Source organism: Sapajus apella, unplaced genomic scaffold (assembly GCF_009761245.1).
Source record: "Sapajus apella isolate SASKATOON/1434 unplaced genomic scaffold, GSC_monkey_1.0 scaffold92, whole genome shotgun sequence".
NCBI classification, from domain to species: domain Eukaryota; kingdom Metazoa; phylum Chordata; class Mammalia; order Primates; family Cebidae; genus Sapajus; species Sapajus apella.
The window spans coordinates 6,779,013-6,801,293 of record NW_022437032.1 but is presented as its reverse complement, the minus strand read 5'-3'; the positions used below and the strand labels follow the sequence as shown (position 1 = coordinate 6,801,293).

At 40.6% G+C, this 22,281-nt stretch overlaps 1 protein-coding gene and 1 long non-coding RNA gene across 2 annotated transcripts in view; both read left to right on the top strand.

Annotated features, from left to right (window-relative positions):
- Positions 1-22,281, top strand: part of CSE1L (chromosome segregation 1 like) — a 56,059-nt gene that overhangs the window by 6,000 nt on the left and 27,778 nt on the right. The window contains 7 exon segments of the mRNA XM_032256044.1: positions 7,944-8,039; positions 12,425-12,567; positions 15,363-15,464; positions 15,536-15,681; positions 16,661-16,751; positions 19,662-19,769; positions 21,162-21,254. Coding sequence (XP_032111935.1) covers positions 7,955-8,039; positions 12,425-12,567; positions 15,363-15,464; positions 15,536-15,681; positions 16,661-16,751; positions 19,662-19,769; positions 21,162-21,254 — 768 coding nt within the window. The 5' untranslated portion in view covers positions 7,944-7,954.
- LOC116535208 lies at positions 13,328-14,537 on the top strand. The gene is made up of 2 exons (XR_004262089.1): positions 13,328-13,748; positions 14,050-14,537. It is a non-coding gene; the product is annotated as an uncharacterized LOC116535208 (long non-coding RNA).

Genomic DNA, 22,281 nt, shown 5'->3' with positions numbered 1-22,281 from the left:
CGTTTCACTCCAACCTCCACCTCTGGGTTCAAGCAATTCTCCTGCCTCAGCCTCCCAAGTACTTGGGACTACAGGTGGGTGCCACCACACCCAACAAATGTTTGTATTTTCAGTAGAGACGGGGTTTCACCATGTTGGCCAGGATGATCTCGATCTCTTGACCTCATGATCCACCTACCTTGGCCTCCCTTGCCGGAATTACAGATGTGAGCCATCGCGTTGGGCCAGAGACTTTGTCTTTTTAAAAAAAAAAAAAAGAAGAAGAAGAAAAGAGTCCTTCCAGCCTGGGCAGCATAGCAACACCTCATCTCTACTAAAAATGGAAAAATTAGCCAGGCAAGATATTACACACCTGTAATCCCAGCTACTTAAGGCTGAGGTGGGAGTATCACTTGAACCCAGTAGTTGGAGGCTGAGGTGAGTAATGTTTGCACCACTGCACTCCAGCCTGGTTGACAGAGCAAGATCGCTGTCTCAAAAAAAAAAAAAAAAAAGTCCTGAATGAGAATGAAGTGGGCAGTGAGAACCATGTGGCTTTCCATGGGCAGAGCTCTGTGGGCAGAGGGAACAATAAGTACAGAACCCTGAAACAAAAGTATAAGCACTCACATGTTTTAACAGGTAATATAGGACAAATCTGTCTCTCTTTTTTCAGAGACAAGCATCTCACTCTGTTGCCCAAGTTAGAATGCAGTGGCATGATCATAGCTCACTGCAGCCTTAAAATTCTGGGCTTGACTTAACCTTCTGCCTCATCCTCCAGAGCAGCTGAGACTACAAGTACTCACTACCATGCTTGGCTAATTTTTTTAATTTTTGTAGAGGCAGGTCTCACTGTGTTGCCCACACTGGTCTTGATTTCCTAGCCTCAAATGATCCTTCCACCTCAGCCCCCAAAAGCGCTGGGATTATAGGCATGAGCCACTCTGCCAGAGCAGAACAAATCTAAAAATTCACTTTCTTGAAGCACTTTTTAATAAACAATTTTAATTGTGGCAGTTAAGTTGGTCATTTATTTATCTGACATTCATGTAAGTGAGTTCCCACATTATGTTGGGGCTGCTAATGATTGACCCTCAAGGGATAGTCTCCAATCTTGACTGGAAACTCATGTTTTGCTGGATGACTGACATGTTGTGACTTATCCTTTAGTTCATACAACAAATGCTTACTATGTACTGTGTGCCAGGTAATGTCGAAGGTCCTGAGCATACAAAAGTCCCTGTGCTCAGGAGCTTGCAGTCTGGTGTATGTGGGAGACAATAAAGAAGCTGAAGATGGTTTCAAATGAGGATAATTGCTAACACAGCAAAACTAGGATGATGTAGTCATAGAAGACCATTTTGAAGAGTAGACAGTGTGCTGAGAGCTGAATGGTGCCCTTTATCAAATTAGAGGATGAGCATTATTATGGTCAGGGAGAACTCTTGTGGCTAGTTAGAAGGCTTTTGTGTCTGGAATGTAGCAGGAGCCAAGAAGATACAGGAGATGAGGTGAATAGATTCCAGATTGCGTAGACTTTGCTGTGGTAAGGGATTTGGTTTTTTGTTTGTTTTTTGGAGGCAGGTCTCACTCCCATTGCCCAGGCTGGAATGCAGTGGCAGGATTACAACTCACTGGGTCCTCAGCTTGCTGGGACTACAGGTGTGTGCCACCACACCTGGCTAATTTTTTGTATTTTTAGGAGAGACTGGTTATTGCCGTGTTGCCCAGGCTGCAGGCTCAAGCAGTCTGTCTGCCTTGACCTCCCAAACTGCTGGGCTTACAGGTGTCAGCCACCACTCCTGGGCAGGAGTTTGGGTGTTTAATACAAATAATTATGAGGAATCTAAGGAGTTTTAGTTGAGAAATATACAAGTGCTAGAGAAACATAATGAAGAAAGTGGAATGCAGATTTATTGAGGCATGTAATTTAAAAAATCAAGAAAATAAGTGCTGTGTGGTGGCATGTGCTTCTAGTCCCAGCTATTCCAGAGGCTGAGGCAGGCGGATTGCTTGAGCCCAGGAGTTAGAATCCAATCTGGACAATACAGTGAGACCCCCTGGCTCATTTTTGTTGTTGTTTGTTTGTTTGTTTGTTGAGACAGAGTTTTGCTCTTGTTGCCCAGGCTGGAGTGCAATGGCGCAACCTCAGCTCACTGCAACTTCTGCCTCCCAGGTTCTAGCAGTTGTCCTGCCTCAGCCTCCCAAGTAGCTGGGATTATAGGCATGCGCCACCGCACCCAACTTATTTTAGTTTTTAGTAGAGACGAGGTTTCACCATGTAGGCCAGGGTGGTCTCAAACTCCTGCCCTTGTGATCCCCAACCCGCCTGCCCTTGCCTCCCAAAGTGTTGGGATTACAGATGTGAGCTACTACACCTGGCCTCTTTTTTTTTTTTTTAAAGACAAAATAGATCTGTAAATCTTCTCCCACCAATTGCATGAATCCCCAAGGGAGAATAAATTTACATATGACAAAGAACGGCCAATTTTCTTTAACTCAGATACACTAATGTTAATGATTTAACTTGGCCACAGCAAACTAACTTTTTTTTTTTTTTTTTTTGAGACGGAGTTTCTCAGGCTGGAGTGCAGTGGCACAATCTTAGCTCACTGCAACCTCTGCCTCCCAGGTTAAAGCAATTTTCCTGCCTCAGCCTCCTGAGCAGTTGGGATTACAGGCATGTGCCACCATGCCTGGCTAATTTTTGTATTTTTAGTAGCGAGGGGGTTTCGCCATGTTGGCCAGGCTGGTCTCGAACTACTGACCTCAGGTGATCCGCCCGTCTCCGCCTCCCAGAGTGCTGGGATTACAGGAGTGAGCTACCACACCTGGCTCAAACTTCCATAATTTCATGACTGATCCAGCATGTCAATACAGAAGAAAGGCATAGGAAAATAAACCATTGCTTTCCAAAGTGTGTTCTATTCAAGAGGAGTTCTGTAGCCAAATAGTGGGAGAGACTGGACAATCCTCCCACCTCAGCCTCCCGAGTAGCTGGGACTACAGGCGCACGCCACCACGCCTGGCTAACTTTTTGTATTTTTGTTGTCATTATTGAGACGGGGTCTCTCTCTGAAAGTGCTGGGATTACAGGCGTGAGCCACTGCGCCCGGCCTAATATTTTGTATTTTTAGTAGAGATGGGGTTTTGCCATGTTGCCCAGGCAGGTCTTGACCTCCTAGGCTCAAGTGATCCACCTGCCTCTGCCTCCTAACAATGGAGACTGTGGATTAATCGATGTAAACCAGTAGTTTTGTGAGTTTAAAGTGGTTTTTGTATTGTGAATCTCCAAAGTGGGGCAGGATATAATGTGTAGCATTTTCCAAACTTATGATATAAAAAACTATAAAGGGTGTAGCCTCTCAATAGATTGTATGTGTGGTTTAATGAGACTTGATCTTCACACCTATAGAGTGGTATACCCTGGATTAGAAAGAGTGATTAGGTAGGTGATGGGATCTACTCAGTCAATCAGAACATTAGCTTCCTGTGATAAACACATTTTCTAATTAAGGGGAAGGACCTGCAGCATGTAGAATACAGATAATTCTCTTTAGAAGGTTGGTGTTTCTTGATATTTGGAGTGCCCTGCATAAGCACTGCATTAGATGTATTTTCTTATCATCTGGCTCCCTGCTGCCCAGTAGTCTTTGGCTGCCCTCTTTTCACATCAGCCTTTTTGTTGTGAGTGCTTTCACTCCAGGTCAGTCCTCTCTCTCTCATTTCCACCTAAGAGGCAGCCTTGGGTAGTAGAAAGAGGAGTTGAACTGATTTGAATCTGATCGTTATGTATTAACTATGTGTGACTTAGTCAACCTGAGTGCCCTTCTTTGTATGTAAGATGCTTGTGTGGAATAAATCATACAAAGCCTATGAAAACATATAGCATTGTGTGCCCGGTTCATAAATGTGACATCTCTCCCATTGTAAAAACCATCACCAGCCCAAAGTTCCTCTATACTTTCATTACATTTTTACCCACTTGAGAAAACCTTCATGTCTTCCCCATTCATTAAATCATAGCACTCTTCAGCCAAGTATGGAGGAAGCTATATGACCTGATCTTGATCTCCTAGTCCACTATTCTCAAGGTTCAGCTCAAGACTCGGGCTCTGGAAAATCTTGGATGGCCACATAACCCGGTGACTCCCTTCTGAACCTCTTAACACTTAAGGCGCTGTCTTTGTGATTCATTTGGCACTTCAGGGGACAGAAGTTTCAGAATCTGGAATTTTTTTGGGATGCACCAAACAACATGCCCAGTGGGGCCTGGGATAGTACCCTGTAACCAAACATACTGATATTTCTTTAGTGAAACATTTGCATACTAAGTGAGATAAATCTATGTTGTTAGCCTCAGACAGTTCAGGCTGGTTTTGCTAAGTGATTTTGCTAAAAATTTTTTTTAAAAAAAAAAAAAAAAAAAAAAAAACCGGCTGGGCACGGTGGCTAAAGCCTGTAATCCCAGCACTTTGGGAGGCCGAGGCGGGTGGATCACAAGGTCAAGAGATCGAGACCATCCTGGTCAACATGGTGAAACCCCATCTCTACTAAAAATACAAAAAATCAGCTGGGCATGGTGGCGCATGCCTGTAGTCCCAGCTACTCAGGAGGCTGAGGCAGGAGAATTGCCTGAACCCAGGAGGCGGAGGTTGCGGCGAGCCGAGATCGCACCATTGCCCTCCAGCCTGGGTAACATGAGTGAAACTCCGTCTCAAAAAAAAAAAAAAAGAAAACTCAGTTTATTGATTTTTGGATTTCATCACTTTAGTAAAGGGTATATAGGCCTGTACTTGGCATTTCAGTTGTGTCTTGTCTTCCAGACTATTAGGAAGCTCCTTCAGGGACAGGAACTTGATTGTATATTGTCGTGGACATTTTAAAAATAAATAAAATGTGTCTTGGTGTGGTGGCTCATGCCTGTAATCTGGTGCTTTGGAATGCTGAGGCAGGAAGATTGCTTCAGGTCAGGAGTTCGAGACCAGCTTGCACAATGTGGTGAAACCCCATTTCTACAAAAAATACAAAACTTAGCCAGGTGTGGTTGATTGGACCTCTAGTCCCAGCTACTCGAGGCTGTGGTGAGCTATGATTGTGCTCTTGCACTCCATTCTGGGCCACAGAGGAAGACTCTGTCTCGAAAAAATTAAAAAATTCCTGACTGTAAATGTGTAACGCATAGAGGTGATTGTAAGATTAGAAAAATAGGAAAAGAATAAAACCCTCCTTATATCCATCACCTAGATGTTATCACTGTTTTACATTTGGAGTGTGTTTTTAGTTTTCTGTATATTTGGATGTGTGTGTGAAGTTTTTGTTTTTTTTTTTTTGTTTTTTTTTTTTGTTTTTTTTTTGCAAACTTTGAATTATGGTATCTTTGACCTTTTTCGACTGAGCTTTTTTACATTTTACAAAAATCGTGTGTTTAACTTTTATCTTCTTTTTCATAGAAGCGTCTGGTTAATTGTTGCATGGTTTGTCTGAAAGGGCTCCACTTTCCCATGTACATGTGGCTATATATCTAAAAGCTGCCTAATGGGATCTAAGCATAAGTGGAGTTTTCAAAAACACGTTTGTTTATATATATATATATTTTTTTTTCTTTTTTTTTTTTGAGGGAGTCTCACTCTTTGAGAGGCTGGAGTGCAGTGGCACAATCTTGGCTCACTGCAACCTCTGCCTCCAGGTTCCAGCAATTCTCCTGCCTCAGCTACTCAAATAACTGGGATTACAGGTGCACGCTACCATGCCCAGCTAATTTTGTATTTTTAGTATAAACAAGGTTTCACCATGTTGGCCAGGCTGGTCTCAAACTCCTAACCTCAAGTGATCCACCCCCCTCAGCCTCCCAAAGTGCCGGGATTACTGGCCTAAGATAGTTTTATTGGAGTACAATTTACATACTTTAAGACTTTTCCATTTTAAGTGAACTGTTTGGGAAATCATAGTAAATTTATGTAGATTATGCATGTGTCACCACAGTCAATTTTAGAACACTCTGTCACCCCCAAAAAGTTCCCTCAATTTGCACCTAATTTCATCAACTCACCAACAAGTTCAAGACAGTAAAGCTTCATTGGTGAGATTCCCAGGATTTGTATTCTGTTGGTAATCATGCACATGCTGACACTTATACTCTGTGTATGTGCTGTTTTTGTGTGTGGTTGTTTTTTTTGTTGTTTTTTTTTTTTTTGTTTTTTGTTTTTTTCCTTTTAATTGGGTAGGTTCAGACTCCCTTTTCTTCCCCATTTTTAATTGACCAAATTGTATGTATTTGTGGTATGCATGTTTTGAAGTATGTATACATTGTAGAATAGCTAAACCAAGCTAATTAACATATATATTACTTCACATACTTGGATTTTTTTTGGTGGTGAAAGCACTTAAAATATACCCAGTAATTTTCAAGAATACGATACAATTATTATAGTCACTGTGTTGTACAATAAATCTCTTGAACTGTGTATTTCTTCGCCTATATTGTTACTAGTTAAATCAACATAGATCATTTAGTTAGCTTAAAATTTATGTGCTGGGCACAGTGGCTCACACCGGTAAACCTAGCACATTGGTTGGCCAAGGCAGGAGGATCACTTGAGTCCAGGAGTTTGAGACCAGCCTGGACAACATAGTGAGACCTTGTCTCTATAAAAAAAATTTTTTTTAATTTGTAATCTGTTAGATGTGAAGTTTTTTGGTCAGTCATAAGGATATTCTGTGATTTCATTTTGTTTAAGCTTTAAATATGAAAATGTCTAGAATTATAACCTTAGCTGTCATCTTCCGAACTCCAGAATTATCTCCCTAGATGCAAATTGTTAGCATTGTTTTTAGTATTTGCAATTGCATGTTGTATATGAAGGAATTTATTCTTTTTTTAATCTCAGAACTTTATATGGGATATTTATTTGGTGGTTAAAATTTTAATTTCTCATTGTGGGGCTTTTTGTGTGTTGGGGCGGGGGAGATGGGGTCTTGCTCCGTCACCCATGCTGGATTGCAGTGGCACCATCTCAGCTCACTGCAATCTCTGCCCACAAGCTCAAGTAGTCTTCCCACCTCAGCCTTCTGAGTAGCTGGGACCAAAGGCGCACACCACCACAGCTGGCTAATTTTTTGGTTTTATTTGTTTTGAGACAGATTTTTGCCCTTATTGCTGTTATGTACCAGGCTGCAGTGCAATGGTGCGATTTCAGCTCACTGCAACCTTTGCCTCCTGGGTTCAAGCAATTCTCCTGCCTCAGCCTCCCAAGTAACTGGGATTACAGGCTCCCACCACCACGTCTAGCTAATTTTTGTATTTTTAGTAGAGACAGGGTTTCATCATGTTCGTCAGGCTGGTCTCAAATTACTGACCTCATGTGATCCACCTGCCTCAGGCTCCCAAAGTGCTGGGTTTACAGGCGTGAGCCACCATGCCCGGCTTCCATTTTTGTGTGGTTTTGGTAGAGAAGGGGTCTCGCCATGTTGCCCAGCCTGGTCTCCAACTCCTGAGCTCAAGCAATCCACTTGCCTTAGCCTGCCAAAGTGCCGGGATTACAGGCCTGAGTCACCACGCCTGGCCTCCTTGTGGGGCCTTTTTAATAAGTTCCTCTAGTGTTTTTTTTTTTTTTTTTTTTTTTTTTTTACCGTCTTTTTGCCCTTGCCCATAGCATTAAATCATATAAACTTCTTGGTGACTTCAGGCAGTCATTCAGCTGTTTTTCTATGACTGTCTTTTTGAAATTTGGGGATTTTTTTTTCTCCCTTATCACAAAATTGTCTCACTATTGATTTGGCTGGGGGAAGAGACACATCTTATTTTCTGGGATTCTTGTCTCAGAGTCAGGTTTATTACCCATATAAAAAACAAGGAACAAATGACTTTCAGAGATAAAGACCTATAATATAAACAGATTTTTGTATGTAAATCACTTTTTTCTTGTGACTAGTTACCCAAACCTCATTTTTTATTTTAGATCCTATAGCAATGGAGCTCAGCGATGCAAATTTGCAAACACTAACAGAATATTTAAAGAAAACCCTCGATCCTGATCCTGCCATCAGACGTCCAGGTAAAGAAAATAAATGTTGTTTGGTTGATTAATTCCTTAAGGACAGGTGAGAGAAATTATGTATTATCTGCCTCCTTATAAAAATATTTTTAAAAGATTCACCCTTGGGTTCTCAAGCATGATTTATATGTTATAGCTGCTATACCATGGTATGTTGTTTCTTTTTCTCAGTAGCTTTTATTTGGCATCTTCTGGGATTGAAAAGTACTAGTTTAGGGAGAAAAAGTACTGACATGTTTAGAATGCTTTGTTCTTTGACCTTTTCCAAAATACCCACTTAAAACCTGCCTGCTGTAGAGATAAAATAATTAGGGCATAAGGCGGAGAGTAATTGCCTAAAAACTGATTAAGTGAAAGAAACCAAGTAATCAGTTAATGTCTCTTAATCTTTCTGTTGGTTTAGATTTAATTAATATATTTTAAGACCGAGAGTTTTTTTCTTCCTAAATTTGACCAGATTCCATTAAAAACTTAGAATTAAAATTTCAAACTCAGGTGTTCACAGGACTCAGATGTTAAATGAGGGAGCGAGGCCAAGTGGAGACTGGTAATATCAGGAGAATACATGCCCTGGTTAAGTAGCAGGTATTTTTTAGAACTAGCTAATTCTGGGGATTCAGACTAGTTTTGCAAGATCAGATTCCCGATTTTGATTGAAAAATAAGGATGTTTATATGAAGTGCCTTCATTTTTAAATGTTAGCAAGTAATTTCAAAAAATTTTGAAATACAGCCAGGCATAGTGGTTCATGCCTTTAATCCCGGTAATTTCAGAGGGCAAGGCAGGAAGATCAGTCTGGGCAACATGGCAAGACCCTGTCTCTACAAAAAATTTAAAAATTAACCAGGTGGACCCGGTGTGATGGCTCACGCCTGTAATCCCAGCACTTTGGGAGGCCAAGGCAGGTGGGTCACAAGGTCAAGAGTTCAAGACCAGCTTGACCAACACGATGAAACCCCGTCTCCACTAAAAATACAAAAATTAGCTGGGCATGGTGTCACACACCTGTTATCCTAGCTACTCAGGAGGCTGAGGCAGGAAAATCGTTTCAACCCAGAGGCAGTGAGCCGAGATCACGCCGTTCCGCTCCAGCCTGGGCAACAGAGTGAGACTGTGTCTTAAAAAAAAAATTAGCCGGGTGTGGTGATGCGTGCCTATAGTCCTATCAACTGGGGAAGCTGAGGCAAAAGCATTGCTTACACCCAGGAGGTCAGAGCTGCAGTGAGTTATGATTGTGTCAGTGCCCTCTAGCCTGGGTGACAGAGGGAGATCTTACCTTTAAAAAAAAAAAAATGGCCGGGCGCGGTGGCTCAAGCCTGTAATCCCAGCACTTAGAGAGGCCGAGGCGGGTGGATCACAAGGTCAAGAGATCGAGACCATCCTGGTCAACATGGTGAAACCCCGTCTCTACTAAAACTACAAAAAAATTAGCTGGGCATGGTGGCGCGTGTCTGTAGTCCCAGCTACTCAGGAGGCGGAGGTTGCGGTGAGCCGAAATCGTGCCATTGCACTCCAGCCTGGGTAACAAGAGCGAAACTCCGTCTCCAAAAAAAAAAAAAAAAAATGACCGGATGTCGTGACTCACACCTGTAATCCCAGCACTTTGAGAGGCTGAGGAGGGCAGATTACCTGAGGTCAGGAGTTTGAGACCAGCCTGGGCAACAATGCAAAACCCCATCTCTACTGAAAATACGAAAATTATCCAGGCATGGTGGCATGCACCTGTAATCCCAGCTACTCAGGAGACTGAGTCAGAAGTATTGCTTGAACCCAGGAGGCAGAGGTTGCAGTGAGCCAAGATAGCCCCACTACACTCCAGCCTAGGTGACAGAGTGAGACTTCCTCTCAAAAAAAAAAAAAAAAAATTTTTTTTTTTTAATACAATGCAAACCAAACTACTTCTGGGCCAGGTGTATCTTGTGAGCAGTCAGTTATTGATCCTTGATATGGGCCATACTAACCAGGAATGCTCTTAACCTGTTTCTTCAAAACTTACTGATGTGCATGCTCATATAGAGGATTTTGGAAGGGTTTCATGAAGACTCTAATGTTTGTTTGTTATATTATACATTATGTATGATGAATAGAATCATGAATATGTTAGTGCATGCATCCTTTTCTAGAAAAGTCTTTGTGATTTCTGAAAGGGAAAATTGATTTTTCTTCTAGTGTGTAAAGAAGTAATATGTTTTCCTGGATAAAGGGAAGTTAATAATGCCTCTAATCTTCTTAGGCTTTCAAAGAAAGCCATTGCCAACACTATTACAAATTATTTTTTTTAATAGTATGTGAGGTGAGGGTTCTCTGGCTTTATGAATTCAGGACAGAGTATAAAAATAAACTGGTGTTTCTGGGAAGTTAGGAACATAGCAATTCTCAGGGATTGAGACTGAATGACTGACTAGACTGATGCAACATCTTTATGGAGCTAGATATGGAGGTGGAGAGGTGTAGTGGATCCCAGCTAACAGAAAGTATTGTGCCGCTTTATTGAGATGTGACAGTGGCATGTATCTTTTGAGACTCCTTGAGTGTGCAGAAACATGCATATGAATACTGTGGTAAGTTGAAAGAAATAAACACAGAAAGGAGCAGACTCAAACTCACTTCCTGGATATAATTACAATTTAGGAAAGACACTTGGTAATTTATATGGGCTTTTTCCCAAATCGTGGGTGTAATGTGATGCCCTCTGCAAAATGTTGGCTACTAAGTGGAGGAAACAAATCCTTCTGTACTCATACAAAACCATAGTATGTTCCCTCGTGAAAAACATTTTTCAATTTAACAGTCCTCATCCTTCAAGAATACAAAGCAGGGAGAGTTTGAAAATGTCAGTGAAACTCTTGGGACTCAGTCAGAAAGAAGGAAGGTGTTAAATGATACATGAAATTAACTTTTCAAAAAAACACCTTTGTAAGGTGTTGCCTTACAAAGCTATCTTATTTTCTATCTTAAGATAGAAAAAATTAAAAGAAATACTGCCATCACATGTGATCACTAAACCTATGAAATTTATCCCAGAATATAATCTGGGTTGAAAATATATTTGGATATTTTCCAATTTTTGGATGAATTGATAAGATAAAATTTTTGGATAAATTTATTGCTGGTGTTAAGAAATTTTTAGTTTGACAAGAAACCTTAGGGCCGGTAAGGTAGAATAAGGACTGCACTAAAACTTTTTCAGTGATGAAGCCTAGCTGTGTGATCTTGAATAAGTTACTTAACCTTAGTGCCTTGATTTTTAAAATGCTACCTACTTTTCTGGGTAATAGTGACAACTAAATGAAATTTTATATATTTATATATGTAAATCACTGGACCCATATTTCTAATAATGATATATATTAGGATGAATTGACTCATTTACTCTTCATCACTGGCTTATAAAAGATACATTGCAGCCGGGTGCGATAGCTCACTCCTGTAATCCCAGCACTTTGGGAAGCCGAGGCAGGCAGATCATAAGAGGTCAGGAGTTCGAGACCAGCCTAACCAATGTGGAGAAACCCCGTTTCTACTAAAAATACAAAAAAATTAGCTGGGTGTGGTGGCGCATGTTTGTAATTCCAGCTACTCGGGAGGCCGCGACAGGAAAATCGCCTGAACCCAGGAGGCAGAGGTTGCGGTGAGCCAAGATCATGCCATTGCACTGCAGCCTGGGCAATGAGAGTGAAATGCCTGCCAAAAAAAAAAAAAAAAAAAAAAAATTACTAATAGTACTAATAATACTCTTTTCTGGAATAAGACATGAGTATATGAAGTCTTAATCTCTCTGGGAAGCAGCTGCACCCGCAGATGAAATGATCATCCAATTAGGCCACTTTTAGGTTTGTGAGAATCACGTGAGTTAATGAATGGTAAAGTGGTTTGAAAACTGAAGAATTATATAAGTTTAATATAACATTATATGTAATTCACTTAATAGATAAGAAAAGGCCCTGTAGACCCACAAATAACTTTTCTCCTTTTTCTTTGATCCTTCAATTAAAAGATATACATAGTACATTATATATATTAGGTGGAAAGATTTTTTTTTTTTTTTTTTTTTTTGAGACGGAGTTTCGCTCTTGTTACCCAGGCTGGAGTGCAATGGCGCAATCTCGGTTCACCGCAACCTCCGCCTCCCGGGTTCAGGCAATTCTCCTGCCCCAGCCTCCTGAGTCGCTGGGATTACAGGCACGCGCCACCATGCCCAGCTAATGTTTTTTTTTGTATTTTTAGTAGAGACGGGGTTTCACCATGTTGGCCAGGCTGGTCTTGAACTCCTGATCTCGTGATCCACCCGCCTCGGCCTCCCACGGTGCTGGGATTACAGGCTTGAGCCACCGCGCCCGGCCAGATTTTTATTTTAGTCTTCTAACATGAAAATTCTTTTACAGCTGAGAAATTTCTTGAATCTGTGGAAGGAAATCAGAATTATCCACTGTTGCTTTTAACATTGCTGGAGAAGTCCCAAGATAATGTTATCAAAGTATGTGCTTCAGTGACATTCAAAAACTATATTAAAAGAAACTGGAGAATTGTAAGTATTTTGTGAATACATAATTTAATACCCTGTATGTTTATAAGGTTGATATAAGCAGTGTTCTTCAAAGATAAGCCACGTACTTGTAGTCCCAGCTACTCTGGAGACTGAGGCAGGAGAATCGCTTAAGCCCAGGAGTTCAAGGCTGCAATGAGCTGTGATTGCACCAGTGTACTCTAGCCATTGTGACAGAATGAGACCTGTCTCAAAAAAAAAAAAAAAAAAAAAAAAAAAAAAAAAAAAAAAAAAAAAAAAACGGAAAAGAAAAAAAGATTCAAATATGGATCGGAGATAAAATTAAACAGGACCCTTTCCAAAGTTTCTGTTGTTTTCTTTAAATTTACATAAATTTCTTCAGCTTCATATCTGAGGTTGGCAGGGAGCGAGACTTGGTCTTAGTCTCCATTATGGTTGGAATTCACCCTTTACTCACTGCCTAGTGAAAAGACGTGGGAAGACAGTCTGAATAAATGAAGTGATTTCTATTGGAAAATTAAAGCTGAGAAGAAATCAGATACTTAGAAAATTTGCAGAATGCAAAATAATTTAGATTTCTTTTCTTTTATTTTTTTGAGGTAGTTTCACTCTTATTGCCTAGGCTGGAGTGCAATGATGCAATCTTGGCTCACTGCACCCTCCACTTCCCAGGTTCAAGCAATTCTCCTGCCTCAACCTACCGAGTAGCTGGGATTACAGGCACCTGCCACCATGCCCAGCTAATGGGGTTTCACCATGTTGGCCAGGCTGGTCTTGAACTCCTGATCTCAGGTGATCTGCCTACCTCAGCCTGCCAAAGTGCTGGGATTACAGCTGTGAACCACCATACCCAACCAGATTTCAAATTTTTGATAAGGTATTTTGCCCTATGTCTTGTGGAATATGTATGTGTATTCTAATTTTGAGATTAAACCTATTTTGTAACAGGTTTAATGATTAGTAAATTATAAATTAAGAAACAGGCATTTTTTTCCCCCTAACTTGGTGGTTCTCAGTTGGAGGCAGTTTTGCTCACCACGTGACATTTGGCAATATATTTGGAGACATCATAGCTGGGGGTTGCTCCTGGAATCTAGTGGGTAGAGACCAGATGGCTTCCCACAATAAAGAATTATCTGAGCCACAATGTCAGTGATACTGAGGTTAAGAAGGCCTGGCTCATGAGACAGAAAAAGATGAGGGTTTTTTTTTTTTGGGGGGACGGAGTTTCACTCTTGTTACCCAGGCTGGAGTGCAATGGTGCGATCTCGGCTCACCGCAACCTCCGCCTCCTGGGTTCAGGCAATTCTCCTGCCGCAGCTTCCTGGGTAGCTGGGATTACAGGCACGCGCCACCATGCCCAGCAAATGTTTTTTGTATTTTTAGTAGAGATGGGGTTTCACCGTGTTGACCAGGATGGTCTCGATCTCTTGACCTCGTGATCCACCCGCCTCAGCCTCCCAAAGTGCTGGGATTACAGGCTTGAGCCACCGCGGCCGGCAGAGGATTTTTTTTTTTATAGTGATAGCAATTATGATGTTATAAAGTATTAGTAGTTGACAAAAATCACCAGTTTTTCTAAAAAGTCAACCTTAAACCTGCTCAAAAACTTTTTAATGTTCCTTTTTTCCTTACTCCATAAAAGAGACAGTAAATACTGTTTTAAGCCTGTATAATTTCTCAAGTATCTTTGAGTGTTGAAGAAATCTTAGAAAGAGCCTGGGCATGGTCCACGTCTATAATTTCAGCACTTTGGGAGGCTAAGGTGGGCCCATTACTTGAGCTCAGAAATTCGAGACCAGCTTGGGCAACAAAGTGAGATAACCCATCTTTACAAAAAATACAAAAATTAGCCAGGCATGATAGTGCACTCTGTAGTCCCATCTCAGGAGGCTGAGATGGGGGATCGTGTGTGTCTAAGAGGCAGGGATTGCAATGAGCTGGATCACACCACTGCACTCCAACTTGGGCAGCAGAGCCAGACACTGTCTTTTAAATCTTAGAATGTTTAAAAGTCCATCTCTCTACTGATAAGACATGCTAGCCCTCTATTTTGATTTGTAAAACCAGTGAGACTTCTAGAATCTGAGATGCATTGTAACGAGTAATGATCAAGAAATTTTCATAGAGGGCTGGGTGTAGTTGCTTATGCCTGTAATCCTAGCACTTTAGGAGGCTGAGGTGGGAGGATTGCTTGAGGCCAGGAGTTTGAAATCAGCCTGGGCAACAAAGTGAGACCTCCGTCTCAAAAAAAAATTTAAAACTTAGCCAGGAGTGGTGGTGTCTGGTGTGCATCTGTGGTCTTAGCTCCTTGGGAGGCTGAGGTGGGAGGACTGCCTGAGTTTGGGAGGTCAAGGATGCAGTGAGCCGAGGTTGTTTGCTACAGTCCAGCCCGAGCAACAAATAGAAACCCAGTCTCAAAAAAAAAAAAAAAAAGACTGGGTTCGGTGGCTCACGCCTCTAATCCCAGCACTTTGTGAGGCTGAGGCGGGCAGATCACCTAAGGTCAGTAGTTGAAGACCAACTTGGCCAACATGGTGAAACCTTGTATCTACTAAAAATACAAAAATTAGCCGGATGCAGTGGTGCACTGGGAATGTACATTTTTCTGGGGAAAGGGTTCACACTGTCATCATCAGAATTGAAAAAATGTGTGACCCATTCATGTACAAGGAAACTGAAGAAAGATCAAACTTTGATCTATTTGGTTTTCTTAGAAAATTAGGAATTTAAAAAACAGTTATGTTTTACCTAAAACAGCATGGACATGAATATGGATTTTATGTTACTTCCTCAGTTACTGCTTTGCTTTTAAGGTTGAAGATGAACCAAACAAAATTTGTGAAGCCGATCGAGTTGCCATTAAAGCCAACATAGTGCACTTGATGCTTAGCAGTCCAGAGCAAATTCAGAAACAGGTAATGTCGCTCTGCGTTTTAAATTGGCTCCTCTGTAAAGCTCTCATCTAATTAATCCTTTCCTCTCCTAGTTAAGTGATGCCATTAGCATTATTGGCAGAGAAGATTTTCCACAGAAATGGCCTGACTTATTGACAGAAATGGTGAATCGCTTTCAGAGTGGAGATTTCCATGTTATTAATGGAGTCCTCCGTACTGCACATTCATTATTTAAAAGGTATTGATGTATAGATTCATGTTTTCAAAATACTTTTTTAAGGTTTTATTTGCTTGTGTAAACAGTTATATTTTTGTGACTTGTTATTCCTTTAAATGTGATCATCCTAGAATGAGAGCAGAAGTTTCTCTGCTGTGTTCCTTCTGAGCTAAGATGTTTTTTCATATTGCTCTATTACCTATGAAATACTTAGTATTGATAAACTTTTTTTTTTTTTTTTTTTTTTTTTTTGAGACAGAGTTTCACTCTTGTTACCCAGGCTGGAGTGCAGTGGCGTGATCTTGGCTCACCGCAGCCTCCACCTCCTGGGTTCAGGCAATTCTCCTGCCTCAACCTCCTGAGTAGCTGGGATTATAGGCACGCGCCACCATGCCCAGCTAATGTTTTGTATTTTTAGTAGAGGCGGGGTTTCACCATGTTGACCAGGATGGTCTCGATCTCTTGACCTCTTGATCCACCTGCCTCGGCCTCCCAAAGTGCTGGGATTACAGGCTTGAGCCACTGCGCCCGACTAAACTTCTTGATTCCTTTAAAAAGAAAACCAGCCGGGCATGGTGGCTCATGTCTGTAATCCTAGCACTTTGGGAGGCCAAGGCAGGCAGATCGCCTGAGGTCAGGAATTTGAGACCAGCCTGGCCAACATGGTGAATCCCTGTCTCTGCTAAAAATATAAAAAAAAAAAAAACTAGCCAGGTGTGATGATGTGTGCCCATAATCCCAGCTACTCAGGAGACTGAGACAGGATAATCGCTTGAACCTGGGAGGTAGAGGTTGCAGTGAGCCAAGATCATGCCACTGCACTTCAGACTGGTCAACAGAGTGAGACGCCATCTCAAAAAAAGAAAACAAGAATTCCCTTTGAATTTTGGAAAACCGTCTATCTATAGATGTCCAATCAGCATCTATCCTTGAAGACCTAAAGTGAGTAAATTAAAAAAAAAAAACTTGTTAATTTACCTATTTTACCTTAATTTTCTAGATATCGTCATGAATTTAAGTCAAACGAGTTATGGACTGAAATTAAACTTGTTCTGGACGCCTTTGCCTTGCCTTTGACTAATCTTTTTAAGGTATGGAATGCATCTTGGTGATATTTTAAAAATAATGTTTTAAATTGCTTGAATATCTGTATACATATTAAGAGAATGCTTTGAAAGCTTATTTGATAGATAATGTTTAGAGGATTTCTTTAGAAAAATTTTAAACCTGCATAGAAATAGAGATGCTATAGAGAACTCCCATCTATTATTACACAAATTTAATGATTAGCAACATTTCTTTTTCTCTGTTCCCTTTCTAGAAATATTATAAAAGAAAATCCCAGGCATCGTATCACTTCACCCAAGTATTTTGAGTATGTGTTTCTAAAGGAAGAGATACATATTTTTATTTGGCTGTGTTTGGAATTTAATTAATTTACATATTTATGCAACATTTTACAGAGTATGGGATACTTTCCTAAATGTGTTCCTGGCCTTTGTGAGAATACTGTAAGATTGAAATAAATATATATAGTTTTTTTCTTTTTTTAAGAGAGACAGGATCTTGCTATGTTGCCCAGGCTGGAGTGCGTTGGCTATTCACAGGCACAATCCCACTACTGACCAGCACAGGAATTTTGACCTGCTCTGTTTCCAACCTGGACTGGTTCACCCCTCCTTAGGCAACCTGGTGGTCTCCTGCTCCTGGGAGGTCACCATATTGATGCCGAACTTAGTGCAGACACCCGATTAGCATAGCGCACTACAGTCCAGAACTCCTGGGCTCAAGCGATCCTACCACCTTTGCCTCCTGAATAGCTGGGAGTATAGGCACTCACCACTGCGCCCGGCTTTTTGCTTTTTTTTTTTCTTAGATGGAGTTTCACTCTTGTTGCCCAGGCTGGAGTGCAGTGACACAATCTTGGCTCACTGCAGCCTCCGCCCCTTGGGTTCAGGCAATTCTCCTGCCCCAGCCTCCCAAGTAGCCGAGATTACAGGCACGTACCACCACGCCCGGCTAATTTTTGTATTTTTGTAGAGACAGGGTTTGCTGTGTTGACCAGGTTGGTCTCGAGCTCTTGACCACAGGTAATCTGCCCATCTCGGCCTCCCCAAGTGCTGGGATTATAGATGTGAGCCACCACGCCCGGCCCTACTTTTTCATATTTTTAATAGAATGGGGTTTCGCCATGTTGCCCAGGCCAGTCTTGAACTCCTAAGCTAACAAGCATTCATCCGCCTCAGCCTCTCAAAGCACTAGGATGACAGGCATGAACCGCCACGTCTGGCCGCAAGAAATGTATTATTAACCCTTTTTATCTAGTAAGAGGATTCAGTATCACACAGCTAATAGAGAGCCAGATCTCAAATCTAGTTTTGTTGACTCCAGAAAAGCTATTTATTTCTTATTTTGAAAAAGCAAGGTTATATGATAATCAGTAATAAATGTAATAAAATGTACAGTGTGCACAGGGTTTTTCATAGGGTATCTCACTGGTGGTATATTTATGTCTTTAAGATTGAACAAAACTAGATCATTTGTTTTCACCTATTGGATTGGCAAAGATTTTTAAATTTCTTTTTTAAGATGTTAAAGATCTGACTGGCTGGGTGTGGTGGCTCATACTTGTAATCCTAGCACCTTGGGAGGCCAAGGTAGGCAGGTCACCTGAGGTCAGGAGTTCAAGACCAGCCTGACCAATAGGGAGAAATCCCGCCTCTACTAAAAATATAAAATTAGCTGGACGTGGTGGCGCGTGCCTGTAATCGCAGCTACTCGGGAAGGCTGAGGCAGGAGAATGACTTGCACCCTGGAGGTGGAGGTAGTAGTGAGCCGAGATTGCGCCACTGCACTTCAACCTGGGCAACACGAGCAAAACTCTGTCTCGAAAAACAAAAAGAGCATAGTGAAATGAACCCTCTGGTATCCTGTTCATTGGGTTATAAATAGTATTAGCTTTTTGGAGTTTGGCTTTTTATTAAGAAAACCTTAATATTCATATTTCCTAACTGTAGGATAAAGGAAATGATGTTTGTTGAGTGTCTTTTGCATGGTAGGTGTGTACAAAGTACTAGGACCTTTTTTGTGTATTTTTCATTTAATTCTCGTACTCTCTTTTGGAGGTAAGCGTTTGTCCCATATTATGATAAGGAAGTTGGGGCTCAGAGTAAAAAGACTTGCGTGCTTAAAGCGTTGCTCTTTATGAGTAACAGCTTGTGTTGTATACTGGCCTGTTTGGCCTCCAAACCTGCATACTGTGTTGCCGTGGTAATACGTGTCTAGAATTTCAGACCGTAACAATTGAAGGTATGCATAATGTAAAACCTGGTTCTGTTTGGGTTGTTATTTTTTTGTTTTTTGAGAGAATCTTGCTCTGTCGCCCAGGCTGGAGTACAAGTGGCGCGATCTCAGCTCACTGCAAACTCTGCCTCTTGGGTATAAGTGATCTTCCTGCCTCAGCCTCCCAAGTAGCTAGGATTACAGATGTGTACCACCACACCCCACTAATTTTTGTATTTTTAGTAGAGGCAGGTTCATGTTGCCCAGACTGGTCACAAACTCCTGACCTCAGGTGATCTGTCTGCCATGGCCTCCCAAAGTACTGAGATTACAAGCATGCGCCACTGCGCCCGACCAGTAAAACCTGTTAATTGCATTTAGAATAATAAAGTATTGGAAACAACCTAAATACCAAGTGGCAAAGGAATTGTTTAATAAGAGCATATAAAGATAGTTTTGTGTAATATATTTTTTTATATGCACAGATTGGGAAGATACAGTTCAGAATATTAACACTGGACTTTCTACTACCATTATGAACAATTGAAAAATATATACTTATTTTTTAGAATTCCTTAAGTGACTGTATACTACTATTCAAAAGCCAAATTTCGGAGAAGAAATCCGAATAGTCTCAGCTTAGTGCAAGGCTGTTTCACTAAGATCAGCAAGCTCGGTTTACAATACACTAAAACCATGTTGCTAAATTCCTTTCCAAGGCCACTATTGAACTCTGTAGTACCCATGCAAATGATGCCTCTGCCCTGAGGATTCTGTTTTCTTCACTGATCCTGATCTCAAAATTGTTCTATAGTTTAAACTTTCAGGTAAGTTCATTGGGTTTCTAGCTTTTGATTCCTACTCTTTGATGTTAAATAGAGAGTCTTCTTTCTATTTGATAAAGAATTCTTTGCCAGCATTAATTTTTCTGAAAGAAAAAGTTTTTTCTGACTCCCCCTATTTATCTACAGTATTCTGTTTTACAATGGTTCCTACAGATGCTAATGGGATGTTTCATGGAAGAAAGCGGTATTCCCTTATATCTAGTAGGTTAGCAAAACCCCACCTCCTAACATACTCTTTTGGAGAGTCACCCTGTACACCATTTTACTGACGGCACTAAGAAGCTAGATTTCCAAGGCCGTCCTCTTTTGTTCATTTATATGGGTATTAACATTTGGGGAATCATGTTTGGTTATGGGTTGCTGTCTAGCTTATACAAAAGGACTTTATTGTAAGCTATATGAGGGAATCAAAAGACTTGAAGTACCAGACTTTGAAAGGGGTAAGAACTAGTGGCATTTCAGAGGAAACAGCCACAAGGTTATAGCAGGGAATGCCTAGTTACCCTGTTGCTACTGAGATAGTGGCCTCCAGTCATTCTTTCTGTTCTTGAATCATTAAGTCAAAACTCAGGACCGAGAAAGGGATGTTAATTGGTACAGATTGTTGCTATACTGAGATGCAAGGAGAACCTTGCCTTTTTATTTTTTGTGGCCAGTACCTGGGCTTATCTTCACAACATGAATACAGTCATAGAGGCAGGGAGAGCATTCCCCAAAAGGAAATAGCGTTTTCGCTAGAATAAGAGATGAATAGCCCAGAAGGACATGTCCCACATCAGTGTTGAGCTGGATAGCAGTTTGAGAAGTTCTTGCGTAAATGAGAACTATTGTTTTTGCATAAACCTTCTTTTTTAAATTCTGGGAAGTCAGATTTAATGAAGCTGTTGAAAACTTGTCTGGTATAACCAGGAAGACCAAGGAAAGAGGCATAATCTGTCCTCAGGGGATTTGTCTGCTCATTAAGAAGGCAATACTGTGCCACAAAAAATAGTAACTATAAGACAATTAGTTTGTCTACCTTCATGGTCATCTTAACAGTAAACCATAGTTCAGAAAATAAAGGGGATGTATTCGTATACATTGAGCTTGGACTTTGTAAGGAAGATTTTCATATGGTCTTAGCTGAACCTTGAAGGAAAATTTAGATTAGGACAGGAACTAGAGCTGGTATCATTTGCGGCATACAAACAGAGGCAGAAGTCAGAATGCTTTATGCAGCTGCCAGGTGTAGCTGAAACAGAGAATTCTTGTCAGAATAGGTAATCCTCAGGCTGTGAAGCCTATGTATAAAATGTTTTGTGTGTCAAGGAAGCTTAGAAAAGTAGTTTCTTACACATTTTAATCAAAAGTTTCAAGTCAGTGTTTATCCTTTAGGATCTCCCTGAATTTTTTGAAGATAATATGGAAACTTGGATGAATAATTTTCATACTCTCTTAACATTGGATAATAAGCTTTTACAAACTGATGTAAGTATTTAAAATGTTGCCTGAGTGGTCTTTTTCTTTCATTAAGGGTTATTTAGCTACAGTAAGGAAACCTGTTTACTCTTGCACTGTTAAAAGACAAAATTTCAGTACTCTAATAATACTTGATTCTATTTGATGTTACATATTTGGTATGTGTAGTATACAGAATTACTCTTATGGGCCTGGCTTAAGCCATCGTATACAGATAAGGCTATTTCATTATGTTATTGAAAGTAAGGCTTTATTCATGTTATTGATATTTTATGAAATAAAATTATTTTTCATTGAAGATACTAAGAAAACATGAGACTTTATAATGGTAGCCTCTTTTTAAAAAATATCTGGTGAGGCATGGTGGTTCACATCTGCAGTCCCAGCACTTTGGGATGCCAAGGTGGGAGGCACTTGAGCCTAGGAGTTTAAGACCAGCCAGGGCAATGTAAGGAGACCCCATCGCTACAAAAAATAAAAATAGCCAGATGTATTGGCTCATGCTTATGATCCCAGCTACTAAGGAGACTTTTTTGAGGATCCGTTGAGCCCAGAAGGGCGAGGCTACAATGAGCTGTGACCATGTCCTGGGAGACAGACAGAGACCTCATCTCAAAAAAAAAAAAATCACAGCTTGAGAAGGAAAATGGTAAAAGATTGTAATTTGTAAAGGTTTCTGATATGGGTTTTATACTATGTACTTTTAAACATATAACACTTATTCTGTGCTACTCATTTATTAATATATGTATCACCTTTCTAAAGAGACAAAAGACAAAATATTAAGAATACTTCCATACCACATAAACTAAAAATTAGAATTGGTGATTCAAATCAGGTTTTAAGAGTAGAGTACAGAAAGGGAATCATTAGCATAGTTGTGCAACAGATTTTGTCTGACTATGTTAATAGGAAATTTAAAAGATGTAGCTCTCAAAATAATTAGTCCAATGAAAAAAAAAAAACTCTGCTTCAGAAAACAAAACTTTTCTTCACACAAAAGTCTCACAGAAATTTTTTGGATAAAATTCTCATA